This window comes from Mytilus californianus, unplaced genomic scaffold, assembly GCF_021869535.1.
Source record: "Mytilus californianus isolate M0D057914Y unplaced genomic scaffold, xbMytCali1.0.p SCAF_6, whole genome shotgun sequence".
NCBI classification, from domain to species: domain Eukaryota; kingdom Metazoa; phylum Mollusca; class Bivalvia; order Mytilida; family Mytilidae; genus Mytilus; species Mytilus californianus.
In genome coordinates, this window is record NW_026262712.1 from 27178292 (window position 1) to 27204767 (window position 26476).

The following is a 26476-nucleotide window of genomic DNA, read 5'->3' on the forward strand; positions in this document are numbered from 1 at the left end:
AAAGAAAAAACATACGGTCCAGATAGCCCAACTTCGTACATGCACAAAATGTAGTGGGTTAAAACAGTTTTACACGAACATATCATCTGGAGCATATATATCGCAAAATTAAAATACACAATCAAACAACTTTCACAGTATGCATCAACCAATAGGATGGCCACTTACTTGAATAAGTACCGGTGGTTGCTGTCGTATTTGATTACTTTTACTTTTTCAATTGTAAAAAAAATAGGCTAATGGTTTTCTCGTTTAAAATATTTCATTTTTTTCATTTCAGGGATTTTATATGACCGGGGTATATATGATTAGTTTTGCTTATGGTTATATATAGGCCACACGGTCACCTATAGTTTTGACGCTGATGAATAGTTCCCTCATTAGCCATGATACCACATCTCCTTATTTTAAACGGATATAAAAAAAAACATGCATATAACTTTGGAAAGCAGGCTCAAAATGTGTTTGCTACTACAGGAAGGAAGAAAAAAAAACACAGAGCTAAGGTGTTATTTGCTGAACTTCCAGTGGCAAATATTTCAACATGTTAAAACATATCACAAATTAAAAAGTCCTTCAAATCAAAGATACTGTAAAACTTTCCGATCAAGATGTAGGACGAGAAAAATGGACTGCTACTTGGAAAAGAGGAAATAATTGGATATGGACAGAAATTTGTTAATCAGTAATAGTGATTATTTATCACAATTGATTTCCATATCATTTAGGTAGAAAAAAGTATTTTTTCATATTAATAAAAATATGATAGAATAAATTGTGTGTCACTTGTATTCATATCGTCTAAAACGTAGGTTACTTTCTCTTTGATGTATACATCATACTTCTTTACGAAATCTACATTCTTATTGATAATCAGTCATTCTCGAATTTCAACTTACTATACGCCAGGACATATATTTTTATCCTGCAATCGACCTTTCTACTATACTAATAAGGTGCACAGATAACACGAAGCGATAAACGTATACTAGTCTAGTATAATAGTCTCCTGGTATCACACTTCTAGATCTGTTGCGAGCGAACGGTTATGTCAAATTACTGTTTACATCACAGTTCAATTTGGGGTCCTCGTTGCGGTCCGCGTTTAAGTCATGTCGATTTCATTCAAAAACAAATTCAACGATTGGGATGGAAAAAAATGTACAAAATCAATTGACGGATAAAGACAATAACTGTTTTGTGTCTTTAGATATCAGCTGTGTTTGTACTCTGCTCGAAACAGGAGTAATATAGCTCGCTGAAGCTAGCATTCCACCTGTTTCTTAGCCTCGTACAAATACAGCTGATATTTAAACGCTTTAAACAGTTATAATTGTCTATTTAACCTCTCTATACAGAATATCTGTTAATGGTTGTTACGTATAATTCTTTGTGCATCTACAAAAACACGAAGACTATATCAAAGATCAGATATATGTATCAGTCTTTGTGTGAAACAAACATGGACTAATGTAAAAGGCGAAGAAATATGTTTATACTATAATGCACAAAGAGATGGATTTTTTGTACTACATTATATAATTAATTTTATCAAATGAATTCTTTAGTACCCGATTCATATCTCTGGTGCTACCTCAGTGTCTCATGGTGGCGTTCGAGGGGTCCGTGTTCGATCCATTTCAGGATAAAATCAAAGACTTGAAAAATTGTATCTGTTGCTTCTCACCAAGCGCACAGAATTTAGGTGATATATCTATAGCTAGGACTACGGTCGGTGGATATCAGAATCATCTATAGGGTGACATATCTTGCTGCTGACTGAACATTACCTTGTGAACTAGCACGTTGAAATCCGGCTCTGTGTTTGTCGGTCAAGTACATATTAATAAAGCATGCGCGGTTCATATTCAGATATGAATGGGATATTCACCACTGGACGTTAAACATCAATCAATCAATCATCCAATGATCATCATCAAATATCTAGTTTCACAGTTACATATGTTGTTTGAAGAATATACTTATCTTATTTCAGAATACAAAATTAGTATATGGCAGGATCTGTTAAACTTCATTGTCGGATACGATTTATAAATGATCATATTACCCTTCAACTGTGTTCTTCAGGTCGTACACGTGTACAGCTAGCGTGATCGACGTCTGGCAATCTAGCAAAAATTCGAGTTTTAACTTTACCAGTGCTAGGGTCCTCTTGAATTTGCAGCTTGGTGAGAGGTTTTGTTCCATGATGAAGGTATCGCTGTTACTTTTAGCTGAAGAACAACAATCAACGCGTTGTTCCTCTGTTTGGTGCATGTTTTCTTGTGTTTTTAGTGATTATGTGTCTTGAATTGATATACACTGGATCCTTTCGTTTCCATTACTTTAAGAAAGTTTGCCTTTCCGAGTGTGCTGTGTCAAGGATTTGTATAGTCTCACTATACAAATCCTTGGCTGTGTGAATACTGGAAAAAGTTTCTATATGCTTGAGATGTATTACTTTTTTTTTTTTTACAGTTATCTGTGTTTAAGTAACTTCTCTTGTTAGCGCTATTTCGTGTTTTTCATTCTTTCATTTTGTTTATAATTGTTGAAAATAAGTAATTGAAATATAATTCTGTAATCCAATTGCATGTATACTTGTTCCGGACCATATGAGTACTGGGACCATACGCGTATGGTCATCACCATATGTATATACTCTATACAGAATACATGTTACTGTCTTATGGTCGGTCCGACCAAACTCGTATGGTCGGACCATATAAGTATATACTCGTTTGCTTATAAACGGGACGGACCATATGAGTATTTAAACCATATAGGCCGGACATATAGGTATTGTTTGCATAAATTCTAACTCCCTTGATTCGCACTGGAACACAATTAAAGGTTGTTATCCAAATCAAAATTTGCACTATTTGCTAACTGGAATCCTATCAACTTCTGTTATTGTAAGATCGTATTAATAGGAGCAAAAATACACCAAATCACTAAAAACAATTATAAGTATAAAATTTTAAATGCGGTTTTGGTGAAGAATAAAAAGTGACTGGTTTTGGACCAGTGAATGCATGGTTATATATACTGATTTATCGACCGAGTTACAGTTTTCGATATTTTTAATGTTAATAAAGTTAAAGCGTGAAATATAAACAACTAAATGAAAATTAGGAGCAAGTCCAAAGAAATAAATTTAATATATAGTATGGCATTATTCTGGCTATTTAATACGAGGTGCACCATGGTTGGAGTAACATGCAGAATACAGTTTTGTCAAAGTTATCGTTCGTTGCTCCAATAGATGTCGTTGTCGTTGTTATTTACATTTTACAACAAAATATGGCTACGACAACACCAGGAACACCTGACAATGAGGAAAAAGATAAAAGCAGAAAACCTAAGGGTATAATGACAGAAATGAAATATTAAACAGTACCTACTTATTATATAATAACGTGAAAGAAGGTTTTTAAATATCTGAAAACGTCATTAATCAGTGAACATGAAATATCAATAATCGTGCATCACCGGGAGATAATTTATTGAGGTTTGGCATGTGTGTCAAAATCTAGGTTTTCCTGGGTTGGGTGGGGTGATAAGGGGTCAGGTACTATGTATTGTGTGGTGGTAGGGATGAGCCGCAGAAATGGGTAACTTTTTCGAGCTTCATGATATATGATTTTAAGGTTCATCATAACAAATGAACAAATATGGCCGTATTTTCACCCCAAAAACTACTCTGTGTACAGACTTACCTGTGCAGTTTGGAAAGTTTTAAGGCCTGGCATCCACTAGATATATAAAAGTTAAATTTATTTTGCATATCAGAAAGATAAAATCTTTTTTGGATTATGATGGGCATTTTTTTCCGTTCCTGCAGAAAGTGTAAAAATAAACTAAGTTGGGATATAACTTTGAGATGCTCCCTCTCAGGTAACAACTGATTTGTATTGTATTGATTGTCCTTGATTGGCATGGACAAAAGATATCTACACATCTATAGGTGAGTTAAAGGTAGTAACTGAGTGGAGAGTATCAAATGCAATTCAGGTGTTTGTTTATTTTTACACCTTCTGCAGGAAGGAAAAAAAATGCCCATCATATTCAAAAAAAGATTTTATCTTTCTGATATGCAAAATTAATTTAACTTTTATATATGTAGTGGATGCCAGGCCTTAAAACTTTCCAAACTGCACAGGTAAGTCTGTACACAGAGTAGTTTTTGAGGTGAAAATACGGCCATATTTGTCCATTTGTTATGATGAACCTTAAAAGTAGAGAAATCAAGATAAAATATATGACCAGGTTGATTTCAGATTGAATCATAAGTATCTGAAACTGATCAGATGTCAATTTTTTCACAGATGCGATTAAAAGATTAAAACTACACGCCTCACATATTTGTCAAATCTTTTTCTCTCTCCATCATGCCCATGAAATAATGTAAGCACGAGAGCTGAAGGTATATTTTTAGTAAAAAATATACTGCACTGGCTATGATTGCCCGCATAAAGTAACAATAAGAAATAATTAATGTTACTTCCAAGACTAATTGTTGAAATGTATTTTTGGACATGGACCTGATTTCATACGGAAATTGCAGGTAACAATATCATTTTTCTTTTGCTACATCATGTACACATGCAGTTATTTTTGCCCATAAAATATATTCAGATAGACACCGAGGTAAAAAAAATGGTTGTTGTGCAAACAATCTGTGAAATAGATTTAAACAATTAAATTATGATGTACAAAACAGCAACTATGATTAAACTTCTAGATTTATAGAACCACATCATGAACATGACGTTCACCATTGCCATTAAAAAGTGGGGGTATTATAAAAACAACTCGCTATTCTCAAGTATGGATACCAATGAGCAAGATGTCTAATTTGTGGTTGGTGAAAATTTATATCCTTATATCCTTTCAAGATTTAAATGATATACATGTAGTTCAACGGTTCGAAGATGCAAATTTTGTGCAGTTACAAATGTATGTAGAAGTTCTTGTAAAATTCCTGTTTGTCAACACAAAACATATTATATATAAGTGTGCTTTCAATTTTTCATTGCTATGTTCATTAAATAATTTTCTATTTGTATAAATTTCTTCAAATATGTAAAACAACGCTTACGGGACAATGGCACCATGGGCAAGAAGACAGTAGAAAGAATCCTGATGCTACACACTGACATACAAAAAGGACATATATTGCCATTGTAAAATTTTGCAGTTAACAATAAAAAATGATACTCTTGTTTATATATGCAATTTTTTTATTAAATAGGGCCCCTGTCCGCAAATTTTTTTTGTCATTTAGTCTCTGAAGCAACAATAATTATTTCTTATTGTTACTTTTTACAGGCTATTGTCATGATTGTAGCCAGTCCAAAAAATATATGATAGAGTGTGAATTTTTATTATTCAAAATATATGGAAAGGGTGGGGTACACAATGGCTGCTGACCCCTACCACAAAAAGGTCAAAGAGGCTCCTGCAGCTGCATATTTACTGCCATGGTCAATACTAATAAAGTGGTCAATACTAGCAATTACTGGTCGATTAAAATTTTCATCTACATGTATGACAGATTTAACTATCAATTCTGGTAAAACATTGGTTGATAAGGGAGATAATTTTAGGTACAAAATGTAAATATTAAATTGCTATAACAATTATTTCAAAATGAAAAAATCAAGCTATTTTTACTTGAAAAGGTTTGATTTTTGCAGGTGACTAGATTATCAGAAAACTATCTATGGCTAACAGGTGTCAAAAGTTTAATTACTTCATAACACATGCCTCTGAATAAAGGTTGACATTTAACTGATAACAGGAAAAAAGTAATGTTAGTTATTTTTGAAGACTTTTTAATACAATAAATAAATTCCTGATCATGACCATTTTACTGTATGATAAAAATCTTTTAAATGCAGGAAATGGAAAGTTTGAAGGATCTATACTCTTATGGCTGGTGTTGTTACCTTTATCTTATTTATTTTTATATAAATAACACATAGCTGAGAGGGTGATAGAGCAGATTGTTACCCTGAGAAAACATTGTCAACTGAGGCGAAGCCAAGGTTGACAATGTCAACTCGAGGGGTAACCATCTGTTCTATCACCTTCTCAGATATATATGTGTTATTTAATTTATTATACTGAATGTTCTGTGTCTTTTAAATTTCAGATTCAAAGTAATAAACTATGATGTCTTGTACATAACAACCATCCGTATTTAATAAAGCGCACACTTGATCAAGCGTCTCCGTGAAGGGTAATAGAGTATTTACCACAGGATAGAGTAAATTGTCTCCCTCGTATTAACCAATCAAAATCTGGCATTTTGACATGAAGTATGATAAATTCTAATAATCACTTTTACACATGTAGCAGATCTGTCCACATACATGTACATGATATAGAATTTCAATTTACATGATTAATATTAAAAAAGGGAACATTATTAAAATTCTGATAATCATGATAATGACTTGACTACTTTCATATTTTCATGACTACCGGTAACCATTCGCTAACCCAGTAACCATAATAATATCACAGGACAGTAAGTCACAATTCAGTTTTGAGAACAAAATTTCTTTGAATAAGAAAAATACAAAAGAATACTGCCAAAAACCACAGAATAATACCTTCATTTGTTTTAAACTTTAGATTTAAAGTAAATTGGTTTTTTTTTACCTTATATCCACGGGCAGTGCCAAAGTATTAATATTAAAAGACAACCCAAGTTTTGAAAATTTTTAATGTATGAATGACTATGTACATGTACATTTTGTATATATTGTAGATACAAAATTTAAACAACAGAAACTCCCAGCTTGGCAGCCAATTTTAACTGCAGGAACTGTATTACCAGCCTTTTTTGCCATCGGTATTGCTTTCATTCCACTGGGTGTAGCTCTCTATATAACGTCAGAAGGGGTAAGTGCATTTGTACTTAACTTTTTAAGGTGGATTCATTTATTTTCATAGGTACCAATTTTTGTGGATTGAGGAAAACTCAAATTTTCATGGATATTTGATTGCATTGTTTTCCTAAAGTCTGCATAGAATTCTATATAAATATGTAATTCGTTGAACATATAAATTCGTGGTTTACCTATAGCGGCAGCCACGAAATCCACGAAAATTGGTATCCCATGAATATTGATGAATCCACAGTAATGCATATTAAATTCATATTGGAACTCTTATGAAATGCATGCATGTACAATATATATATATGTATATCATATAAGAAATTTTGTGAATCATACATGTACATGTACAAGGCATGCATGACCATGATGACATAGATGATTATTGGACTTGTAATATTTTTAGTTGTTATTCACAAAATGTATAAAGGCAAAAAATGTATTCTTTATAATCCTTGATACAAGTTATTATTGAATGGATATTGAAATACTGCTGATATAGTTTCTACTACCATGACTACATGTATATATATATAAATATAGCTACTATCCAGTTGAAAAGAATACTACAAGTAGCATGGTAAAAGATTACTAAACAATGATGATTGGTCAATGCTGTGTAACAAACTTTTAAAAGACCTTAACACAGGAAAAAAAACCAAGATTCTGTCACAAACAGGACGATACATTTTTGTACATACATGTATATGATGTAGTACCCTATATACATGATATATAGCTACATGTTTATCTTTAACACAAACTGTACGAATATGGCCTTTGTCAAGATTCTGACAAATGTGTCAATGCTATTATATTACATTAGATAAGAAAATATTGCAAAGATTTGAAAAATAAGCTTAATATTCAAAAAGTACTGCTAAGATTGCAATCTGCTTGAATTTCAAGATTATGTATTCGTTACAAAAATACGTCACTGTTCATGCTGTTTGTGATGTCCTGTGTCTGTCGTTAATGGAAGATGTTCGTTGTTATTCTGTGGTTTACATGTTGTAACAATCTTATATTATTTATTTGTGCGTTTCTCTGTGCTGAGTGTTCTTGCGTTTGTTTGTACTGTATTTCTGTCACGTAGTGTTGTCATTTTAGCGATATTTTTTAACATTGCCATATAAGCGGGAGGTTTGGCTAGCCATAAAACCAGGTTCAACCCACCATTTTTTCTTAAAATGTTCTGTACCAAGTCAGGAATCTGGCAGTTGTTATCAAATAGCTCGTTTCTATGTATGTTGGCATTTGTTTTAGTTGCACTTCAGTGTTTCTGTTGTTCTGTTGTTCTGTTGTTTTCCTCTTATAGTTGATGTGTTTCCCTCGGTTTTAGTTTGTATAACCCAGATTTTTTTTTTCTCAGTCGATATATGACTTTTGAACAGCAGTATACTACTGTTGCCTGTTTTTAGGACTGTTTCTTTAAAACATAAATAGTACCTAGGGAGGGCACTTTAGAAATGGGGTAACCACCGATAGAGGAAAATATAAATTTCAATTACATTTCCTCTATTCAAAAACATAGATGACACCCACCCATAGTTGAAATTTGGAAGTGCCTTCCCTGGGTTCCATCTATTTTTTTATGGAACAGCCCTTCAAAGTTTAATTTTACATGTGCTATTTATCTTTTTCAGATACATGAATTCACATATGACTATACATTTTGTGAAGACAAGAATAATGCACCAACCACATGTGCAGCAAAATTAGAGAGTATTGGAACAAACAATACAGGCTATGTCTGTAATTGTGAAGTGACCTTTGACCTTAGTGAAGACTTTGAGGTTAGTAGCAAGAAAATATAAATTATAATAGCTACTGAGAATACTACTAGTAGAAAACTCAGGTGACATTGGCTTTTACCATGTTTACAGCATTAAAAGTACAACGATTTAGTAAAATTTATGCTTGTCGATATAGCTACACTTCCAGAAATAAGTAACCATGTGGATTTCTGTTTGATCACAAGACCCATTCATGAAAACTGTATGAGGTCAATGTATTTGATAATGTTGGATGTAGGCAGAAATGCATTTAATTCAGAATTTTTACTAAATATTTTTTCTTTAACTTGCATTGAGAGGACATGTCTGGGCTGCCTACTTTATGAAGTCTGTTGGAAGAAAGCAAAATCCACCCTGTTTCCAGGGTACGTGTACTACAAAGGAGCCCCCGAAAAGATTGCGCTGCAAAAACAAGTTAAATGATCTCCACTAACATGACTAATGTGTAATTGTATGAATACAAGGAGATTTGGGTAATTTGTCAATTATACAGCTACCCAATGACGAAAGTAACTAAAAAACTATATTTATTGAGGGTTACTCTTGTAAATAAAAGGACATGTATGGTATATGTATATGTCTATAATGGTTTACTTTTACAAATTGTGACTTGGATGGAGAGTTGTCTCATTGGCACTCATACCACATCTTCTTATATCTATAGAGATAGCTACCCAACAACACAAAAAAACTAAAAAATCCTACATTTTATTGGCAGCGTCAATATTTTGGTTCAGTCTGTTGTTAAAATTTTTTTTAGACATCAATAACCTTGTCAAATCTTCCTGGAATGTTATGGAATTTGGAGCTTTTTTATGATTGTGTAATAATATCTGAATCCAAATTTTGAAAATATGTTTTTATTACTTTTTAAAGTATTTTAAAATTAAAGTAGGTAAGAAACATGGTTCTGTGGAACCCTTTACAAATATTTTATTAGCATGTTCATGTATTTTTTCTTTAAAGGGAGACGTATATTTATACTATGGACTGTCAAATTATTTCCAAAACCATCGTCGCTATGTAAGATCAAGGGATGATAACCAACTCCATGGAGAATCAGTATCATCATCTAGTCTGAACACAGACTGTAAGCCATACCTAAACAAGGACATTAACTCCAGCTACTCACTACCGATTGCTCCATGTGGTGCTATTGCAAATAGCTTGTTTAATGGTGAGTTACCCAGCAACATGGATATAGAATGGGCGAAGACTTTAAAAGTTTGATTCACTTGTGTCTCATCCCTTTTGCATATTTATTCAAATTTAATATGTTAAAACAGTTACAGAGCAGTTAGGGAGCTACCATTTGAATTTTATGGGGGGGGGGGGGGGGAGCTAGGATGAAAAATGTTGTCCTGCATTTTTATTTTAGTTGTAATCTCTGTCCTACCTCTTTATTTTTCACTCTATTCGGTCCTGCCTTTTTTTTTATTAGTTTATCCTGACTTTTTTTACATAAAATGTCATCCTACCTTTTCTTTGCCAAGTTGCTCATCCTGCCTTTTTTATTTACTCAAAACTCCTGTCCTGCCTTTTTTTCAAATTTCATCCTAGCCCCCCATCCCTAAAAATCAAATGGTAGCTCCCTTACTGAATACACATTATCTTTTTGAAATAGTTCTCCCTATTGGAGATTTTGAGAGATTAGAAAATCTAAATTGCTTAATTTTTAAATTTCATCAGTAATGTTTAATGTAAAAATTGTTAGTTATTCAGGCTTATATGTCATGAATGTGGATTTTTATAAATTTTAGATTTTACTTTTCCGAGTTATGTGGTTTTATTCATTAAAAAAGGGGGATTTTCCAGTTTTCGGACAATAACTCAAAAATGCTTTGAGCAGTTTTCATGAAACTTTGGTGAATTGTTTATATCTATTGACTTAAGCTCCCTTTCGATTTTTGTAAATTTTCGATTTTACGTTTCCGAGTTATGGGATTTTATTCATAAAAAAGGGGGGATTTTCCAGTTTTTGGACAAATAAATCAAAAGAGCTTTGAGCAGTTTTCATGAAACTTTGGTGACTGGTTTATTTCTATTAGAATAAGCTCCTTTTAGTTTTTATTTAAATTTCTGATATGACATTGAGGAGTTATGAAACTATTCGTTGAAAAAACGACGGGCGTATCATGCACAGCTCTTTATTTTTACCTGCCATGGTGGGAGTAGGACAAATGGTGGACAAAACTTTTAAGTGGTCCCCTGTGCCTACTCTATGTACATTGCAGTAGACATGCAATATTTTTTTCTTTCATTATATAAATCTTCCACATACATGTACAATACTTTGAAAAATTTTCTCACTTGTTCCAGTTACATTTGTTCTTTTGAAAAATCAGACAACAGTTTACATGTTCTAGGAATATTTTATTACTTCTAATGCCTCATATTTATTTTGTTTTTAACAGATACTTTTGCTCTCAAATCTAGTGGTACAGAAGTTACACTACTGAAAACTGGAATTGCGTGGGTTTCAGACAAGAAAGAGAAATTTAACAACCCATCAAGTAAGTCAGTATTTTGATAGCACAATTCTTTATTCAGTTTCAATTCAGTTAACACCGAAATAGATTAAATAAATTGTTTTGTTCAAATGAAAAATCTGTTCTCACCAAGCATGCAAGTTATTGATGTACAATGTATTTGATTGACTGATGGTGATAAACACAGCTTTCACAACTATTGGTTATATTATGGCAGACAGTTTGTATTGTGGAGGAAGCTGGAGTGCCTAGAGGGAACCACTGACCTTCGGTAGGTACTGGTAATCCTAGTCAATTAAAATTTGTCCAACGCACCAGCCTCTTGAACTAAAATACACAATAAAAAACATGCATGTGCAGCTGCTTACAAAATAATAAATATATTTAGCAAGGAAATAAAAAATGGCACACAATTTAAAAATAGCAAAGTCAGAATATGAAAACTAGACCTAGCAGGGTATGTACAAAAAGCTTTCTGGGAGCAGTTGGTCGGGTTCACTTTATATGCCCCCGTAGTAGTGAAGGGGGCATTTAGTGTTACCCTTGTCCATCTGTCCATACGTCCCAAAATTGGTTTCCATTCTCTAACTTTAGTTTGCCTCAACCAATTGTTATGAAACTGATGCACAATGCTTATTACCACAAAATACAGATCGGGTTTGAATTTAAGTGGCTTCACTTTTACAGTTCTAGAGTTATGCCCCTTTACAAATGGAAAAATTACTGAATTTATCGTTTCCTTTCTCTAACTTAAGTTTGCCTCAACCAAATGTTACGAAACTTATACACAATGGTTATTACCACAAAACTCAGATCAAGTTTGAATTTGGGTGGCGTCACTTTTAACGTTCTTGAATTTGTCCCTTAATAACGTTAAGGATACATTCTCCATTTATTACTTATTTCTTCAGGTTTTAGTGGATTCACCAACCCACCAAACTGGAATAACAAAATGGTAGACCAGCTTGACCCATCTGATTCATCAAACAATGGTTATGAGAATGAAGACTTGATTGTTTGGATGAGAACAGCTGCTTTACCTAACTTCAGGAAGTTACATAGACGTGTATATCACAATGGTACATTTACAAATGGTCTACCAAAAGGGACATATACCATGGAGATTGATTATGGTAAGTAAACACCTCATATATATAAAATTTGACACCTTTTAAAATCACTATTTTAGATTCTGAAGCACTTTGGGCAATTTAATCGTACATATCTCAAAATGAAAATAATGCCATGTTATTGGTTGAATTTTCTTGTTTAGGACATACAATCACTTGGTTTTGGTGTACATTTTGAAAAATATTACCTAGCATGCACTTTATTCTGAATGGTAAATGGATTATTTGACATCACATGACATCATATTGTTAAATATTGTGTTAGACAAGCTTTAACTAAAAAAGGTCAACAGATTCTGACTTGCACAAGATAAGAAGACCAACAAAAATTTTTGTAAACAACTTTGATATTAGTATCGGGGCCTAATCTAGGATTTTGAAGAGGGAGAAGTGACTTCTCCTTCCATGAGAGAGAAGGGAGAAGTGGTCAGTTTTGGTTGCATCGTGTTTTCAAGCTCATCACTAAGGAAATTGTTTTAAATTCAATACATGTACTTGCAGTTTTTTATACGACCGCAAAAATTTTTGCGGTCGTATATTGGTATGACGCTGGCGTCGTCGTCGGCGTCGTCCGAAGACACATTGGTTTTCGCACTCTAACTTTAGTTTAAGTGAATGGATCTCTATGAAATTTTACCATAAGGTTCAATACCACAAAAGGAAGGTTGGGATTGATTTTGGGGGTTATGGTACCAACAGTTAAGGAATTAGGGGCCAAAAATAAGCATTTTTGTAACTTCCAGACATAACTTGTGTGTTAGTGTATGGATCTCTCTGACATTGTACCAAAATGTTCCATATCACAAAGGGAATGCTTGGATTGATTTTGGGGGTAATTGCCTCAAAATATTAGGAATTAGGGGCCAAAAAAGGGGCAAAAAACAAGCATTTTTCTAGTTTCATGACAATAACTTGTGTGTAAGTGTATGGATCTTTCTGAAATTGTACTACAAGGTTCCATATCACAAAGGGAAAGCTGGAATTGAGTTTGGGGGTAATTGCCCAAAATGTTGAGGAATAAGGGGCCAAAAAGGGGCAAAAAATAAGCATTTTTTCTAGTTTCCAGACAATAACTTGTGTTCAAGTGTATGAATCTCTCTGAAATTGTACCACAAGGTTCCATATCACACAGGGAATGCTGGGATTGAGTTTGGGGGTAATGGCCTCGAAATTTTAGGAATTAGGGGCCAAAAAAGGGGCAAAAAACAAGCATTTTTCTAGTTTCATGACAATAAGTTGTGTGTTAGTGTTTGGATATTTCTGAAATTGTACTACAAGGTTCCATATCACAAAGGGAAAACTGGAATTGAGTTTGGGGGTAATTGATCTAAACGTTTAGGAATTGGGGGCCAAAAAGGGGCCAAAAAACACATTTTTCTAGTTTCCAGACAATAACTTGTGTTCAAGTGTATGGATCTCTCTGAAATTGTACTGCAAGGTACCATACCACAAAGGGAAGGCTGGGATTGAGTTTGGGGTTGATGAATCATAAGGGGGTTCAAAAAATTGGGGGGGGGGGATTTTTTTTTTTTTTCCTTTTTTTTTCTTTTAAAATTTTCCATTTTAAGTTGGTTATTTCTGATTTATATTTAAAAGCAAATAATAATGATATGGTAGGAGATACACACCAAACAGGATGTGTAAATTATTATATAAGTATTGTGCAATAGCAAGAAATTTTCAATTGCACAGTATTGCACAATAGCAAGAAATCTTCAATTGCACAGTATTGCGCAATAGCAAGAAATCTTCAATTGCACAGTATTGCGCAATAGCAAGAATCCAATAGCACAATATTGAGCAATAGCAAGAAATTGTCAATTGTGCAGTATTGCGCAATAGCAAGAAATATTCAATTGCACAGTATTGTGCAAAAGAAGATACTTCGTATAAATTGCTTATTTCTTGACCAATTTCAATGGGGTTTTATTCTTGAATTCTTGGGGTTCTTTAATATGCTGAATCTAACCGTGTATTAAGTTTTTGGATTTTCGGGCCCCGTTTTTAAATTGGTCCACATTGAGGTCCAAAGGGTCCAAAATTAAACTTTGTTTGATTTCATCAAAAATTGAATTATTGGGGTTCTTTGATATGCCGAATCTAACCGTGTATTTAGATTCTTAATTTTTGGTTCCGTTTTCAAATTGGTCTACATTAAGGTCCAAAGGGTCCAAAATTAAACTAAGTTTGATTTTAACAAAAATTGAATTCTTAGGGTTCTTTGATATGCTGAATCTAAACATGTATTAAGATTTTTGATTATGGGCCCAGTTTTCAAGTTGGTCCAAATCGGGGTCCAAAATTAAACTTTGTTTGATTTCAACAAAAATTGAATATATGGGGTTCTTTCATATGCTGAATCTAACCATGTATTTAGATTTTTGATTTTTGGGCCCGTTATCAACTTTGTCCACATTGAGGTCAAAGGGGTCCAAAATTAAACTTTGTTTGATGTCATCAAAAATTGAATTCTTGGGGTTCTTTGATATGCTGAATCTAACCATGTATTTAGATTTTGGATATTGGACCATAATAGGTGAATGTCCAATTTAAAATTTTTAAGTTCTTAGACCACATTCATTCTGTGTCAGAAACCTATGCTGTGTCAAATATTTAATCACAATCCAAATTCAGAGCTGTATCAAGCTTGAATGTTGTGTCCATACTTGCCCCAACTGTTCAGGGTTCGACCTCTGCGGTCGTATCAAGCTGCGCCCTGCGGAGCATTTTATTCATGTTATTGTACACAATGTATATATAGAAAGTTCTTAATAAAAAGGTTTAGACAATATATAGTTGTTATTTATTTATTGATACCGTAATGTGTTCTATATAAATTTGTTGATTGGGACATGAGGGAGTAGCCTAGTAATATTATCAAGATTATGATGCATTTAATTCATGTGCATCTGCCTCAATTTATTTTTAAAACTCCAGAAAAATATGATGAATTTCACACGACTGGGAATTTAATTTATATCACCACTTGTCATTGTTTTGTAAAACATTTTTGAATGTCCAGGACATTTATGTTAGTTGTAGTAAATTGAGATTATCGTTAAAGATTGTAAGTCTATAAATGAAAATATCTTTCAATCTCAAGTTAATTATCCAATAAAGAGCTAATTTCTATCATTTTTTAAAAATATCATCCATATCAACGAATTGGTCATGAAAAAAAATCCACTGCTGATCACTAAATTATCTGGTCGAGTGTCGTACGTTTGCAATCACATTATCCATCAGCTGTCTTTCTACCTTTTATATTTCAATTTTTGTTCAATGAATATAATAAATCTACCCTTAATTCCCACCTTTTACCTACCGAATAGTAAAATTAATCGACTCGTGTAGGTAATAAAAATAAAACAAATCAGCTGAGTGATTACGCAACATCCTCAGATGAAAATCATCGTAAAACGATAACTTAAACAGACGGTCAGTTTTCCGTTTGAACAGTTTTGAAAGTTATATCCGAGGATGTTCAAATTCGCCGTTGTATTTATTTAATTTGATTGTTTACAGTATTAGTCCTGGTTTGTTTCGAAAATCTCGATTTTCCTTGTCAGCCGCCATTTTTTTTACCTGTGAGACTTGTCAATCACAAGTTGTCTCCCTTTTACCGATTTTGATAGCGATTTGACTTCGCTATGAAGTCAGTCGGCCGGCGAGATTTAGCGATTTTCAAAATTCTTTGGCGACTTAAATCGTCATTTCGCCGGCAAGATTATGGCCTGAGTATAAAAGATTTTTAAGTGTTACTATTTTTACAGCGTGAAAACAATATTTTAAAACTGTCCTTCCTGTCTAAAGTGAAGAAAAAAAAGCACTACATAATTGGTGTGCATGTAAAGCTCTTTTCTGGAACTCTCAAACACGAAACTTTTAAAGCCAAATATATATAAATACCTGACTAAGTAAAGAGCTATATGAGCTATATGGCGAGAAGCTTAAGGGTCCTAAAAGAATAGTCAAATTCATGGAAGGTCAACTTTGCCTGAGGGAGTAACCCAAGTTGGAACTGTAAATGTGTATGTTAATTTTCTATTTTTAGCCTACCCAGTGACATCATTCGATGGTAAGAAGCTGTTTATCTTGTCAACGACATCATGGTTAGGAGGGAAGAATCCGTTCCTTGGAATAGCCTACATGGTAGTTGGAAGTATCTGTATACTCCTTGGTGTCGTATTCCTAGTCATACACATCAAATATGGCAAAAAGTGAGTTAATTATGTTTCTGCTATTTTGAAAAAAGAAAAAATTCATGCCATACAAATACTACATGCATATGACATGCACCTGACACAAAATATGCACTTGCCAAAAAAAATGCTACATGCATATGACATCATGGCTTCCAAAACGGTCATATATTCCGGACATTTATAAATTTACCGGACATTGTCCGTCTGGGAAAAGCATAAAACGGACATCTACTTTCAGTTTTCAAGGCTTTCTTAAGAGACGGTCAATACATTTTAACATAATTTAAAAAGTTTATGTGATCTTTTTGACTCGACCTTTTGCCTTTAAACAGCCACACATTTCCGGTCATAAAAGTGACATGATGAATAAGTACTATCAAAAGAAACCCAACTTTAATACCTTCTCATTTTAATCAAGGTTAATTAGTTGTCAGACAGCTGAAATTTACCTGTTCAGGCGACAGGTTAACTATTTTGTACCAGACATTGATCGGTCTATTCAAAGTTATTTTCTTACATTTCAGCTGTCTGCATCTAATTAATTTAGTCAAAAAGATTGAAATGATCAGAAATACGTTTATAAATATGATTTGAGGAAAAAGTTAAAAAGGTTTTAAACGAAAAATCGTCAGAACCACATTGTTTGAACTAGTACACACATGCGCATGTGTGTATGTGGGAAATTTAATTATGCATCCTAATTCTTCAAAAATGTTAAAATTATCATTGATACCTTTATCTAACGTTCATTTCAAGTATTTTCTTGAAGAAATAACGTGGAAAGAGCTACTTTAACTCAATCATGCTTTGTAAACGTACACGGATTTTACGTATCTGTCTCTGGTCCATGTTTTACCATTGTCAAGTCAACATCCGGTATTAGGAAAATGTGATTTTTAAAAACAAAAGTAAAGTTTTTGACAATGTTATTTTGCACAAATAAAGAGTCTAAGGCAGATATTAGTACACTGATGTTGCACACTTCGAATGATGCACTGTCAATTTAACAGTTTACATCAGAACATCGAATTTATATCAAAGTAAAATTTAATATCGTTTTTTTAATGTCAATCATTGGTTATATGATGTCCAACTGATTACTATAATTGCCTTTTGTTACTAAGTCTTAAAGGATTAAAATCGGGATCAGACATAAAATGTCCGGCTGGCTCAAATATTTTTTGGAAGCCCTGTATGACATATATTGCACTTGACACAAATGACTACATGCACTTGACTCAAAATCACATTATGAACTTGACACAAAATCACTTCATGTTCGTGACACAAAATCACTACATGCACTTGACACAAAATCTTGACTCGAAATCACTACATGCACTTGACACAAAATCACTTCAGGCACTTGACACATGTTTGAAAAATACCAAAAGAAAAGAAACTTCATCATAAAATTACAGTGAGGCCTTCAGCTATTTAGCATGAAAAAAAAACCTCCCACCTCACTGGAAGTTCAAGACAACATCTAGCACGGGATTTAGCAGAATTCTTTGCTAGGAGGACTTTTATGTTAAGTTTTTGAGTCATCAGCCCATTTACATATCAATAACCTTCAGAAAGAAATTTGTTTAATCTGTATTATTCTCAACCCAGACAATTGTTATTTAAATGCCCTAGCCTCTAGGCTGTAACTTTCAAAATATGTAAAAGAAAAAAAATCTGAAGGACCTGGGATTACTGTAGAACCCTTGTTGAATATTTTATTTATAGATAAAAAAAATCACTTTTACCATTCTTCAGTTATTTCCCTTTATACAAAATGTAAAGTTGCATCATCTGTGTCAATGGACAAACAATCCATTTACTTAAGTCATTTTTCTCTATTTATAAATTTTGCCTATTTTTCTCTATTCTTTATATTTTAGCCCACCATTACTCTCTATTCTTTATATTTAAGCACACCATTTTTCTCTATTCTTTATATTTTAGCACACCATTACTCTCTATTCGTTATATTTTAGCACACCATTTTTCTCTATTCTTTATATTTTAGCACACCATTACTCTCTATTCGTTATATTTTAGCACACCATTTTTCTCTATTCTTTATATTTTAGCACACCATTACTCTCTATTCTTTATATTTTAGCACACCATTTTTCTCTATTCTTTATATTTAAGCACACCATAACTCTCTATTCTTTATATTTTAGCACACCATTTTTCTCTATTCTTTATATTTTAGCACACCATTACTCTCTATTCTTTATATTTTAGCACACCATTACTCTCTATTCGTTATATTTTAGCACACCATTACTCTCTATTCTTTATATTTTAGCACACCATTACTCTCTATTCTTTATATTTTTGTCCCATTTTTTCTGTAGTATTGGCCCATTATTCTCTATATTGTAAACCCCACCAAGACCCTCATATAAGAATAAATGTAAGATGTTATGACATATATTTTATTTTTCAGACCAACTGATATGATCAATGTGAGCAGTAGAACACCATTTTAAAAGAAACCAATTTTCATACAAGACAATCAAGTTGAGCGGGCCTCAAGCTGTGTGTTATAGAAGACATTTATTATGGGATTGGGATATACAATCTGGTGGCAGTTATTAAATTAATGAAAGTTGATTAAAAATGGGGGAAAATCATTTAATCATGTTTGTACATTATCATTTTGAATGGATCTGAAATCCAAGTTGCAATTTCTGTAAAAATATTGAATTTAGCTTTTTACAACATTTTTATGCTTTATATGAACGTGACCAGTGAAATAAACTTTGTTCCAACGAAGGGCTGTTCTATTTAAATTAATTTTGGGGGTAAAGAATTTAAATAACAGTTCCCTAGGTGAAATTAAACATGTTTCTATTGACTGTATAGTGACTGTTGCCATGGAGACCAGTTTCAATTAGTGCAATGAAAATCAAATTTCAGACAACTACTGTCAATAGAAACTTGACCAATCTGATTTAAGCTTTTGTTATGTCGACCTGTTGACTGTTATGTCGACCTGTTGACAGATGATGACTATCAATAGTATTTTTCAACAGAGTGTATAAAATGTTGATATGTAGTGTTCATGTCATTTTTATATGCATGCTGTTAGTAACTGTATTTACTTTTGCATACATGTACTGTAAAGATGAAAATACTCATATCCATGAGTGTTCACAAACTTAAAGAACTGTTGTTGTGGTAGCATGTGTATAAAGTTAAGCTTTGATGTGATTTTAATTAATGATATTCTTTAAATTTCTAAAAATTTTAAGAAAATGCTTGTTCAGTTTAAAGATGTTTTGTTGATTGTTATATCAAATGTACAGTCGATCCTCGTTGTGTCGAACTCGGTTGTGTCGAAAACTTGGATAAGTCGAACTCAGCGAACTGATTCAAATTCTCGGTTAAGTCAAGGTAATTCCAAAGTCCTGTCGCTGTAAAATTGATGTAAATTGATCCAGATGTCTCGAAGTTCAAAAGTAAGAAATTTCGATAAAAAATTCAAAAGGGATGTTTAACCTGATAATTTTCATAAGTGATTAAATCTGTGAACACATGCTTATTTTTTATAACAGTTAAAATGATATGTTTATGGTGACCTGTAATTAACACCTTTGTTTATCTCACACTCGACCACAGATGAGTCGAATACCTTCGTCCGGTCCCTTCGACTTCGACACAACGAGGTTCAACTGTATGTACAGAAATAATCTGATGTACACAATTATGTATATGTATGTTTTTATGTTCAAATGACTCATGTTTCAACAAACACACCCTACAAATATTTTTTGGCTAACACAAATTTTAAAAGATTTCTGTAGAAGTCTTTTAGACTGTCAGAACTTTTTGCTAAATGTTGTAGTTGAAAACAACATATTTATTTAGTCATAATACAGGGATAAGTAGGATTCATTTTATACAATACTTTTATGTTTTTAATCTGAGCTTTAGATATTTTTTATGTTGTATATCTATATGCACTAAGATTTACTCTTAACTTTGGATTTTTAATTACCTTGTGTTTGAAAATATCATGGAATGTGAATTGTCTGCTTAGGGAACAACCTTTTAACTTCAAGGGGGAGGGGGGGGAAGGGGGGTTATGGTTTTTCCTAAAAAAAAATATTCTGATCCCCAATTTGAAGAAGAAAAAAAATATTGTGGTCAAGCAGATGACAAAAAAAAAATATTCTGAATCCAGATTTTCCCCATACCTTATAGTGTTAAATTTTGAAAAAAAATAATTTGATTGATAGTGTAGAAAAACTTTAAAAAAAATCTGACTCAGTCAAAAAACCACAACCCCCCCCCCCCCTTTTTGAAGTTAAATGGTTGCTCCCTGAAAGATTAACATATTTAGAACTGTAAATTCAGAAATTATTGAGTGCATTTATTATTGCAATTTTGTCATTTTAGACCAAAATGCTATTATAATTTTTGCTTTACTGAGAAAAAAATCCCGCTTCATTCATATAAAAAAAAATCCATAATGCAGGTTTATATCGTTGGGATTACAACCCTGTCGCATTTTTCACAATGATAAAATAAATCGCAATAATTTCCAAATTTACACTAGATTGTTCTTTTTGCTGCTGATGCTCATATTTAAATTTAATAAGTTACTGTTGTGCCTAATTTGATAACAGATGTTCCTTGAGCTTTTGGATAGTTTTTCGAAGACCTTCTGCTAATAGTTAATGACAGTATACAGTTTGTTAGTGCATGAGAACAAGTGTCATCTGTACTGGGTTAAAGAATTTTCCATGGTATTTTTAAATGCTGTGTATTAGATAATATTACAATGACCATTAAAATGAGTTAAGGATGTTTGCTCCTCTAGTTTTTTAATTTTTGCCAGATTTTCGGAAATCCTCTGGTTTCATCCATGTACAAATGTATTTCCTTTAAAAAAATTGGCCCGCTAACCCTACTTTTATTTTCATAATTTTATTATGTATAGTTTAAAAAGCCATATATTTGAAAATCGTTATTTTTGCATAGTTTTTGCACTTTAAAGCGGTCAATGTTAAAATCAAGAAAAATGTAGAGAGAATTATTTTCCGCCAAATTTTCAATGGCTTATATCTCGAAAACAAGCAAACGGATCATTCATTTTTTTTCTGCTTTTTTAGTTCTTTATTTATATTCTATCATTTTAGAACAGTCTTTTAAAAAGCTTGTTATTTTGAAACAGAGTAGCGAACATCCTTAAATCTGATGAATACATTTAAGCTAAAACCAGAAGTAAAAGTCTTTATTGTGAAAAAAACCGAAACAAATACAATACAACAATAATTTTTCAAATTTTCAAACACTAACAGCTACTTTTAATAAAATGATATTGAAAAAGGAGATTCTTTTTTCAAAACTTAAGAAATTTGAGCCTTGACCCATCCCAACTCTTTCAGAGAAATATGAAGTTGTTACCCCCTATTTTAGGAGACTTGTCTTAATTATAAAGGTGGTCCAAAATGTCTTCAGAATGCTCATCTGTAGACCACAACAAATTGTAATGTATATTAGTCTGTGAGTACTTAGCAAACAATGTAATTTTAGTCGAATTATATATTTTTCAAATTGTATGGTTTAAATATTTTATTTGTTGTGCATAATTTGTGAATTTAAGTGGTCAGTTGATTTTTTTCAGCATGTACTAGACCTATATTAACATTCCAAGAATCTCTGTTGTTATTTGAACCTTGCTTCAATTGCAATTTTCAATATTTTATCATTGAGTTTTGACATAAGTTTCAGGAATGAGTATTACCATGCAAAACTAATTGCTTAAATATCATTGCTTATGTACATAACTTGTCCAGTTTTTTTTTTTAAATAATTCTTCCTATTTTTGTGTTAAAATCTAAAAAGAAGATATTTTTAGAGGGAGAAAGATGCCTCAAGTTTTTTCATTTGAAATGTACGGAAAGAATTTATGTTCAATTATTTAACAAATTTTTAGAAATTAAATTTTTTTAAAAATATTTTGACTGAAAGTGTATTTGAAATGCAAGTTTTTAGAAAACTATTGAGAAAAATAGAGGTTATTGAGCAAAATTTTGTAACACAAATGTTAAGGAAAACACCTGAGGGATATAGGTGTAATACCATCAAATCATAGTACGTCACATTTGGTTGCATACGAAAAAGGGTTGAAAAAAAATATTCCCTCCCTTGAATTTGATAGGAAATTAATCCTACATTTCATTGCAGTAAAAAATTTATGAGTCATAAACATATATCTTGGGTGTTTCAAAGCACCATTATTTTTTTATTTGGTGTTTCTATAGAATATTTTGGAAACTTGAGGTAACATGGTTACTAAAGCTTGTACACAGGAAAAAAAGGGGTGAAAATTTGATTGGTTAACTTCCAGTGATGGTTATTTTCTTATTTGCAATGAAATGTTATGTGAAATTTTGTCTGTAGTACTGAATAGGATAAAACTTTACTGATGCCAAGTATTTCTTTTTTTGAAACAAAGATAAATTCTGCAATATTTTTTTGAAATGTGTAATTTTAACAAAATATAATTGGGGAAAATCAATGATGGTATTATTCCTATAGAAAGGTTGAAAAGAAGAGAGTTAAATATCCTTGTATGTCCAGCCAGATTTTGTGAAAGAATTTGCGTTCAACTGTAGAAAGATGTATAAGAAATTACAAGAAAAGTGTATTTGTAGAAAAAATATTGAATTAGAATTTATAATACATAGCCTAGGAATCACCAGAGGGACAAAGCAAGTTGAAAGTAAAAAATCCTTATACAGTCGACTCCACTTAATTGCATACCGCTTAATAGCATAATTCGGTTAATTGCATTATTTTCTCCTGCACAAAACCATTTTCCATTCATCTGATGATAAATTGTCAGGTTATATGCATAGCTCTACAAGTGGTCTTTCGGTTAATTGCATACAAAATAATCGCCAGCTAGATATGCTTAGTTAAAACTGACGAGATTTTTTACCGGAAACAGCAATTTGGTGAGTATATTTTTCTTGAATGCATCATTATTTTCTTTTTTATTTCACATTTACTTTTGTGTTATTATAATAATAATATTTTTGACTCATTAATTTGGCCTTTTGGATAAATGCATACTCCCCTTAATTGCATACTTTTGTCTGACAAATAGGCTATGCAAATAACCGGAATCGACTGTATATATATTCAGCTAGATTTGAATTACAGAAATTTTCCATGAATAAAAGTCACATGATAAATGTTTGCTATAATGACTTGTAATATAGGTTAAAACTTTTACATTTTTAAGATGAAGACTATGACATAAATTATTCAGTTAATAATTTTGTTAATATAAACCACTAAACTATTTTATTTTGTTTATTGATTATTTCAGATATTTATAAGAGGGTCTGGATGGGGTTTACAGAATTGTAAAATGAGAATACTGGACCAAAAAAAAAAGAATAGAGAAAATTGGCTTTAAATTTAAAGAATAGAGAATAATGGACAAAATATGAAATAGATATAGATAGAAAAATAGCCCACAAAAGTAAAGAATATAGAAATGTAGGACCCCATCTAGACCCTCACATGAAGCTCACATTTAATTTATTTCTGTTATGATTGTTGATAATTTTCAATTTTAAATAAAATAAAAAAAATTCTTACACGTTTGTTTTCATCATATATTAATCCTTATGTTAACAACCAATTGATTCTACTGTGTAACAAAGATTATATAGACCTAAGCAGCAATAAAACATAAAAAAAGTGGACTTATATTGAAATAGTTGAAAAGACAGCTCTAAGTCTACAAAAGCTACAGGACTTCATGAAACTAATTCAATCAGAAATTTGTCGGATCCAGGGGAAGTGGCCATACCCTTTGATTGCCAAAAAAAAAGAAAAAAAAGAATGACATGTTTTTCACGATTTGTATGATTTTTGTCTCGCCTTGACAGAGTAAAAAAACGAGGACAAAGGTATGCTGTTTCCTGCATCAGCAGTGGTGACGGTGTCAAGAATGTATTAGGGTTTGTGATTAGGTCAGTTTATGGGGAACCACTAGTGGTTGGTCAATGATATTTGGTATGCAGTTGTACAGTATTAACATTGGCACATCTCATTTCCACAGTTGTTATTTGGTCCCGCCCCCTCAGTCAAGGTCTATTGACTCAAACTTTTAGTTAGTTTACATGTACTTGTTTGTGATTAGATCAGTTTATGGGGAACCACTATTGGTTGGTGAATGAAATTTGGTATGCAGTTGTACAGTATTAACATTGGCACATCTCATTTCCACAGTTGTTATTTGGTCCCGCCCCCTCAGTCATGGTCTATTGACTCAAACTTTTAGTTAGTTTACATGTACTTGTTTGTGATTAGATCAGTTTGTGGGGAACCACTATTGGTTGGTGAATGATATTTGGTATGCAGTTGTACAGTATTAACATTGGCACATCTCATTTCCACAGTTGTTATTTGGTCCCGCCCCCTCAGTCATGGTCTATTGACTCAAACGTTTAGTTAGTTTACATGTACTTGTTTGTGATTAGATCAGTTCGTGGGGAACCACTAGTGGTTGATCAATGATATTTGGTATGCAGTTGAATTCACATTGGCACATCTCATTTCCACAGTTGGTATTAAGCCCCGCCCCCTCAGTCATGGTCTGACTCTAAAATGTTTAGTTAGTTTACATGTATTTGTTTGTGATTAGATCAGTTTATGGGGAATTATTAGTGGCAGGTCAATGATATTTGCTATGCAGTTGTATTAACATTTGCACATCTCGTTTCCATGGAGATTGTTTGGCCCCGCCCCTATGTCTTGTTTTTTTTTTACTTTGAAACGTTTGGTTATTAGTCCCATACCGACGAAGTCGAAGGGGACTTTAGGTTTGCACTCCGTCCGTCTGTCTGTCTGTCTGTCCGTCCGGCAAATCAGTTTTCCACACTTTTTTCTTCATGCTTGAAGATATTGATTTGATATTTGGTATATTGTTTTATCATAACAAGTTACAGATCAAGTTCGAATTTTGTTTCGGTCTGATAATTTTGTGCAGAGTTATAGTCCTTAGACTTTAAAAATTCCCTCAAATATTCAGTTTTCAGCGTTTTTTTCGTCATTCTTGAAGATATTGATTAATAATTGGTACATTGTTAGTTCCCTACCGACGAAGTCGAAGGGGACTTTAGATTTGCACTCTGTCTGTCCGTCCGTCTGTCCATCTGTCAGTCCGGCAACTCAGCTTTCCACACTTTTTTTCTTCGTTCTTGAAGATATTGATTCGATATTTGATATATAGTTTTATAATGACAAGTTATAGATCAGGTTCGAATTTTGTTCCGGTCTGATGATTTAGTCCAGAGTTATGGTCCATAAAAAAAATCCATAACTAATGTTAGAGTACTATGTTAAACCATATATCTGTACAAAGGGAGATAACTCATTTTTTAAAAGACATTCTTTGGTAAATTGTTTGAGGAATTTTGTGGCTATATGTTATTTTGTATAAACTAATTTTCTGAATGCTACATGTATATATATATATATTTTTTATTAAGTGAAATCCTTTAATTAGATAATAATCTATTTTTGTCGAGCCTTCGACTTTTGTCGAAAAAGCGAGACATAGCGATCCTACATTCCGTCGTCGTCGTTGTCGTCGGCGGCGTCCACAAATATTCACTCTGTGGTTAAAGTTTTTCAAATTTAAATAACTTTCTTAAACTATCCTGGATTTCTACCAAACTTAGAAAGAAGCTTGTTTATGATCATAAGATAGTATCCAGAAGTAAATTTTGTAAAAAAAAAATGCATTTTTTCCGTATTTTACTTATAAATGAACTTAGTTTTTCTGCCAGGAAACATTACATTCACTCTGTGGTTAAAGTTTTTAAAATTTTAACAACTTTCTTAAACTATCCTGGATTTGTACCAAACTTGGACAGAAGCTTGTTTGTGATTAAAAGCTAGTATCTAGATGGAAATTTTGTT

The 26476-nt window shown here is 32.5% G+C and overlaps 1 protein-coding gene across 1 annotated transcript; it reads left to right on the top strand.

Annotated features, from left to right (window-relative positions):
- The first annotated feature begins 3266 nt into the window (after positions 1 to 3266).
- On the top strand, positions 3267 to 24006 carry LOC127705028 (cell cycle control protein 50A-like). Its single transcript, XM_052209277.1, has 8 exons — positions 3267 to 3367; positions 6779 to 6912; positions 8555 to 8704; positions 9671 to 9881; positions 11119 to 11217; positions 12105 to 12326; positions 16378 to 16543; positions 18972 to 24006. Exons 1-8 carry the CDS (start codon positions 3304 to 3306, stop codon positions 19012 to 19014), a joined length of 1089 nt encoding a protein of 362 aa, XP_052065237.1. The 5' UTR covers positions 3267 to 3303; the 3' UTR covers positions 19015 to 24006.
- Positions 24007 to 26476: the final 2470 nt, after the last annotated feature.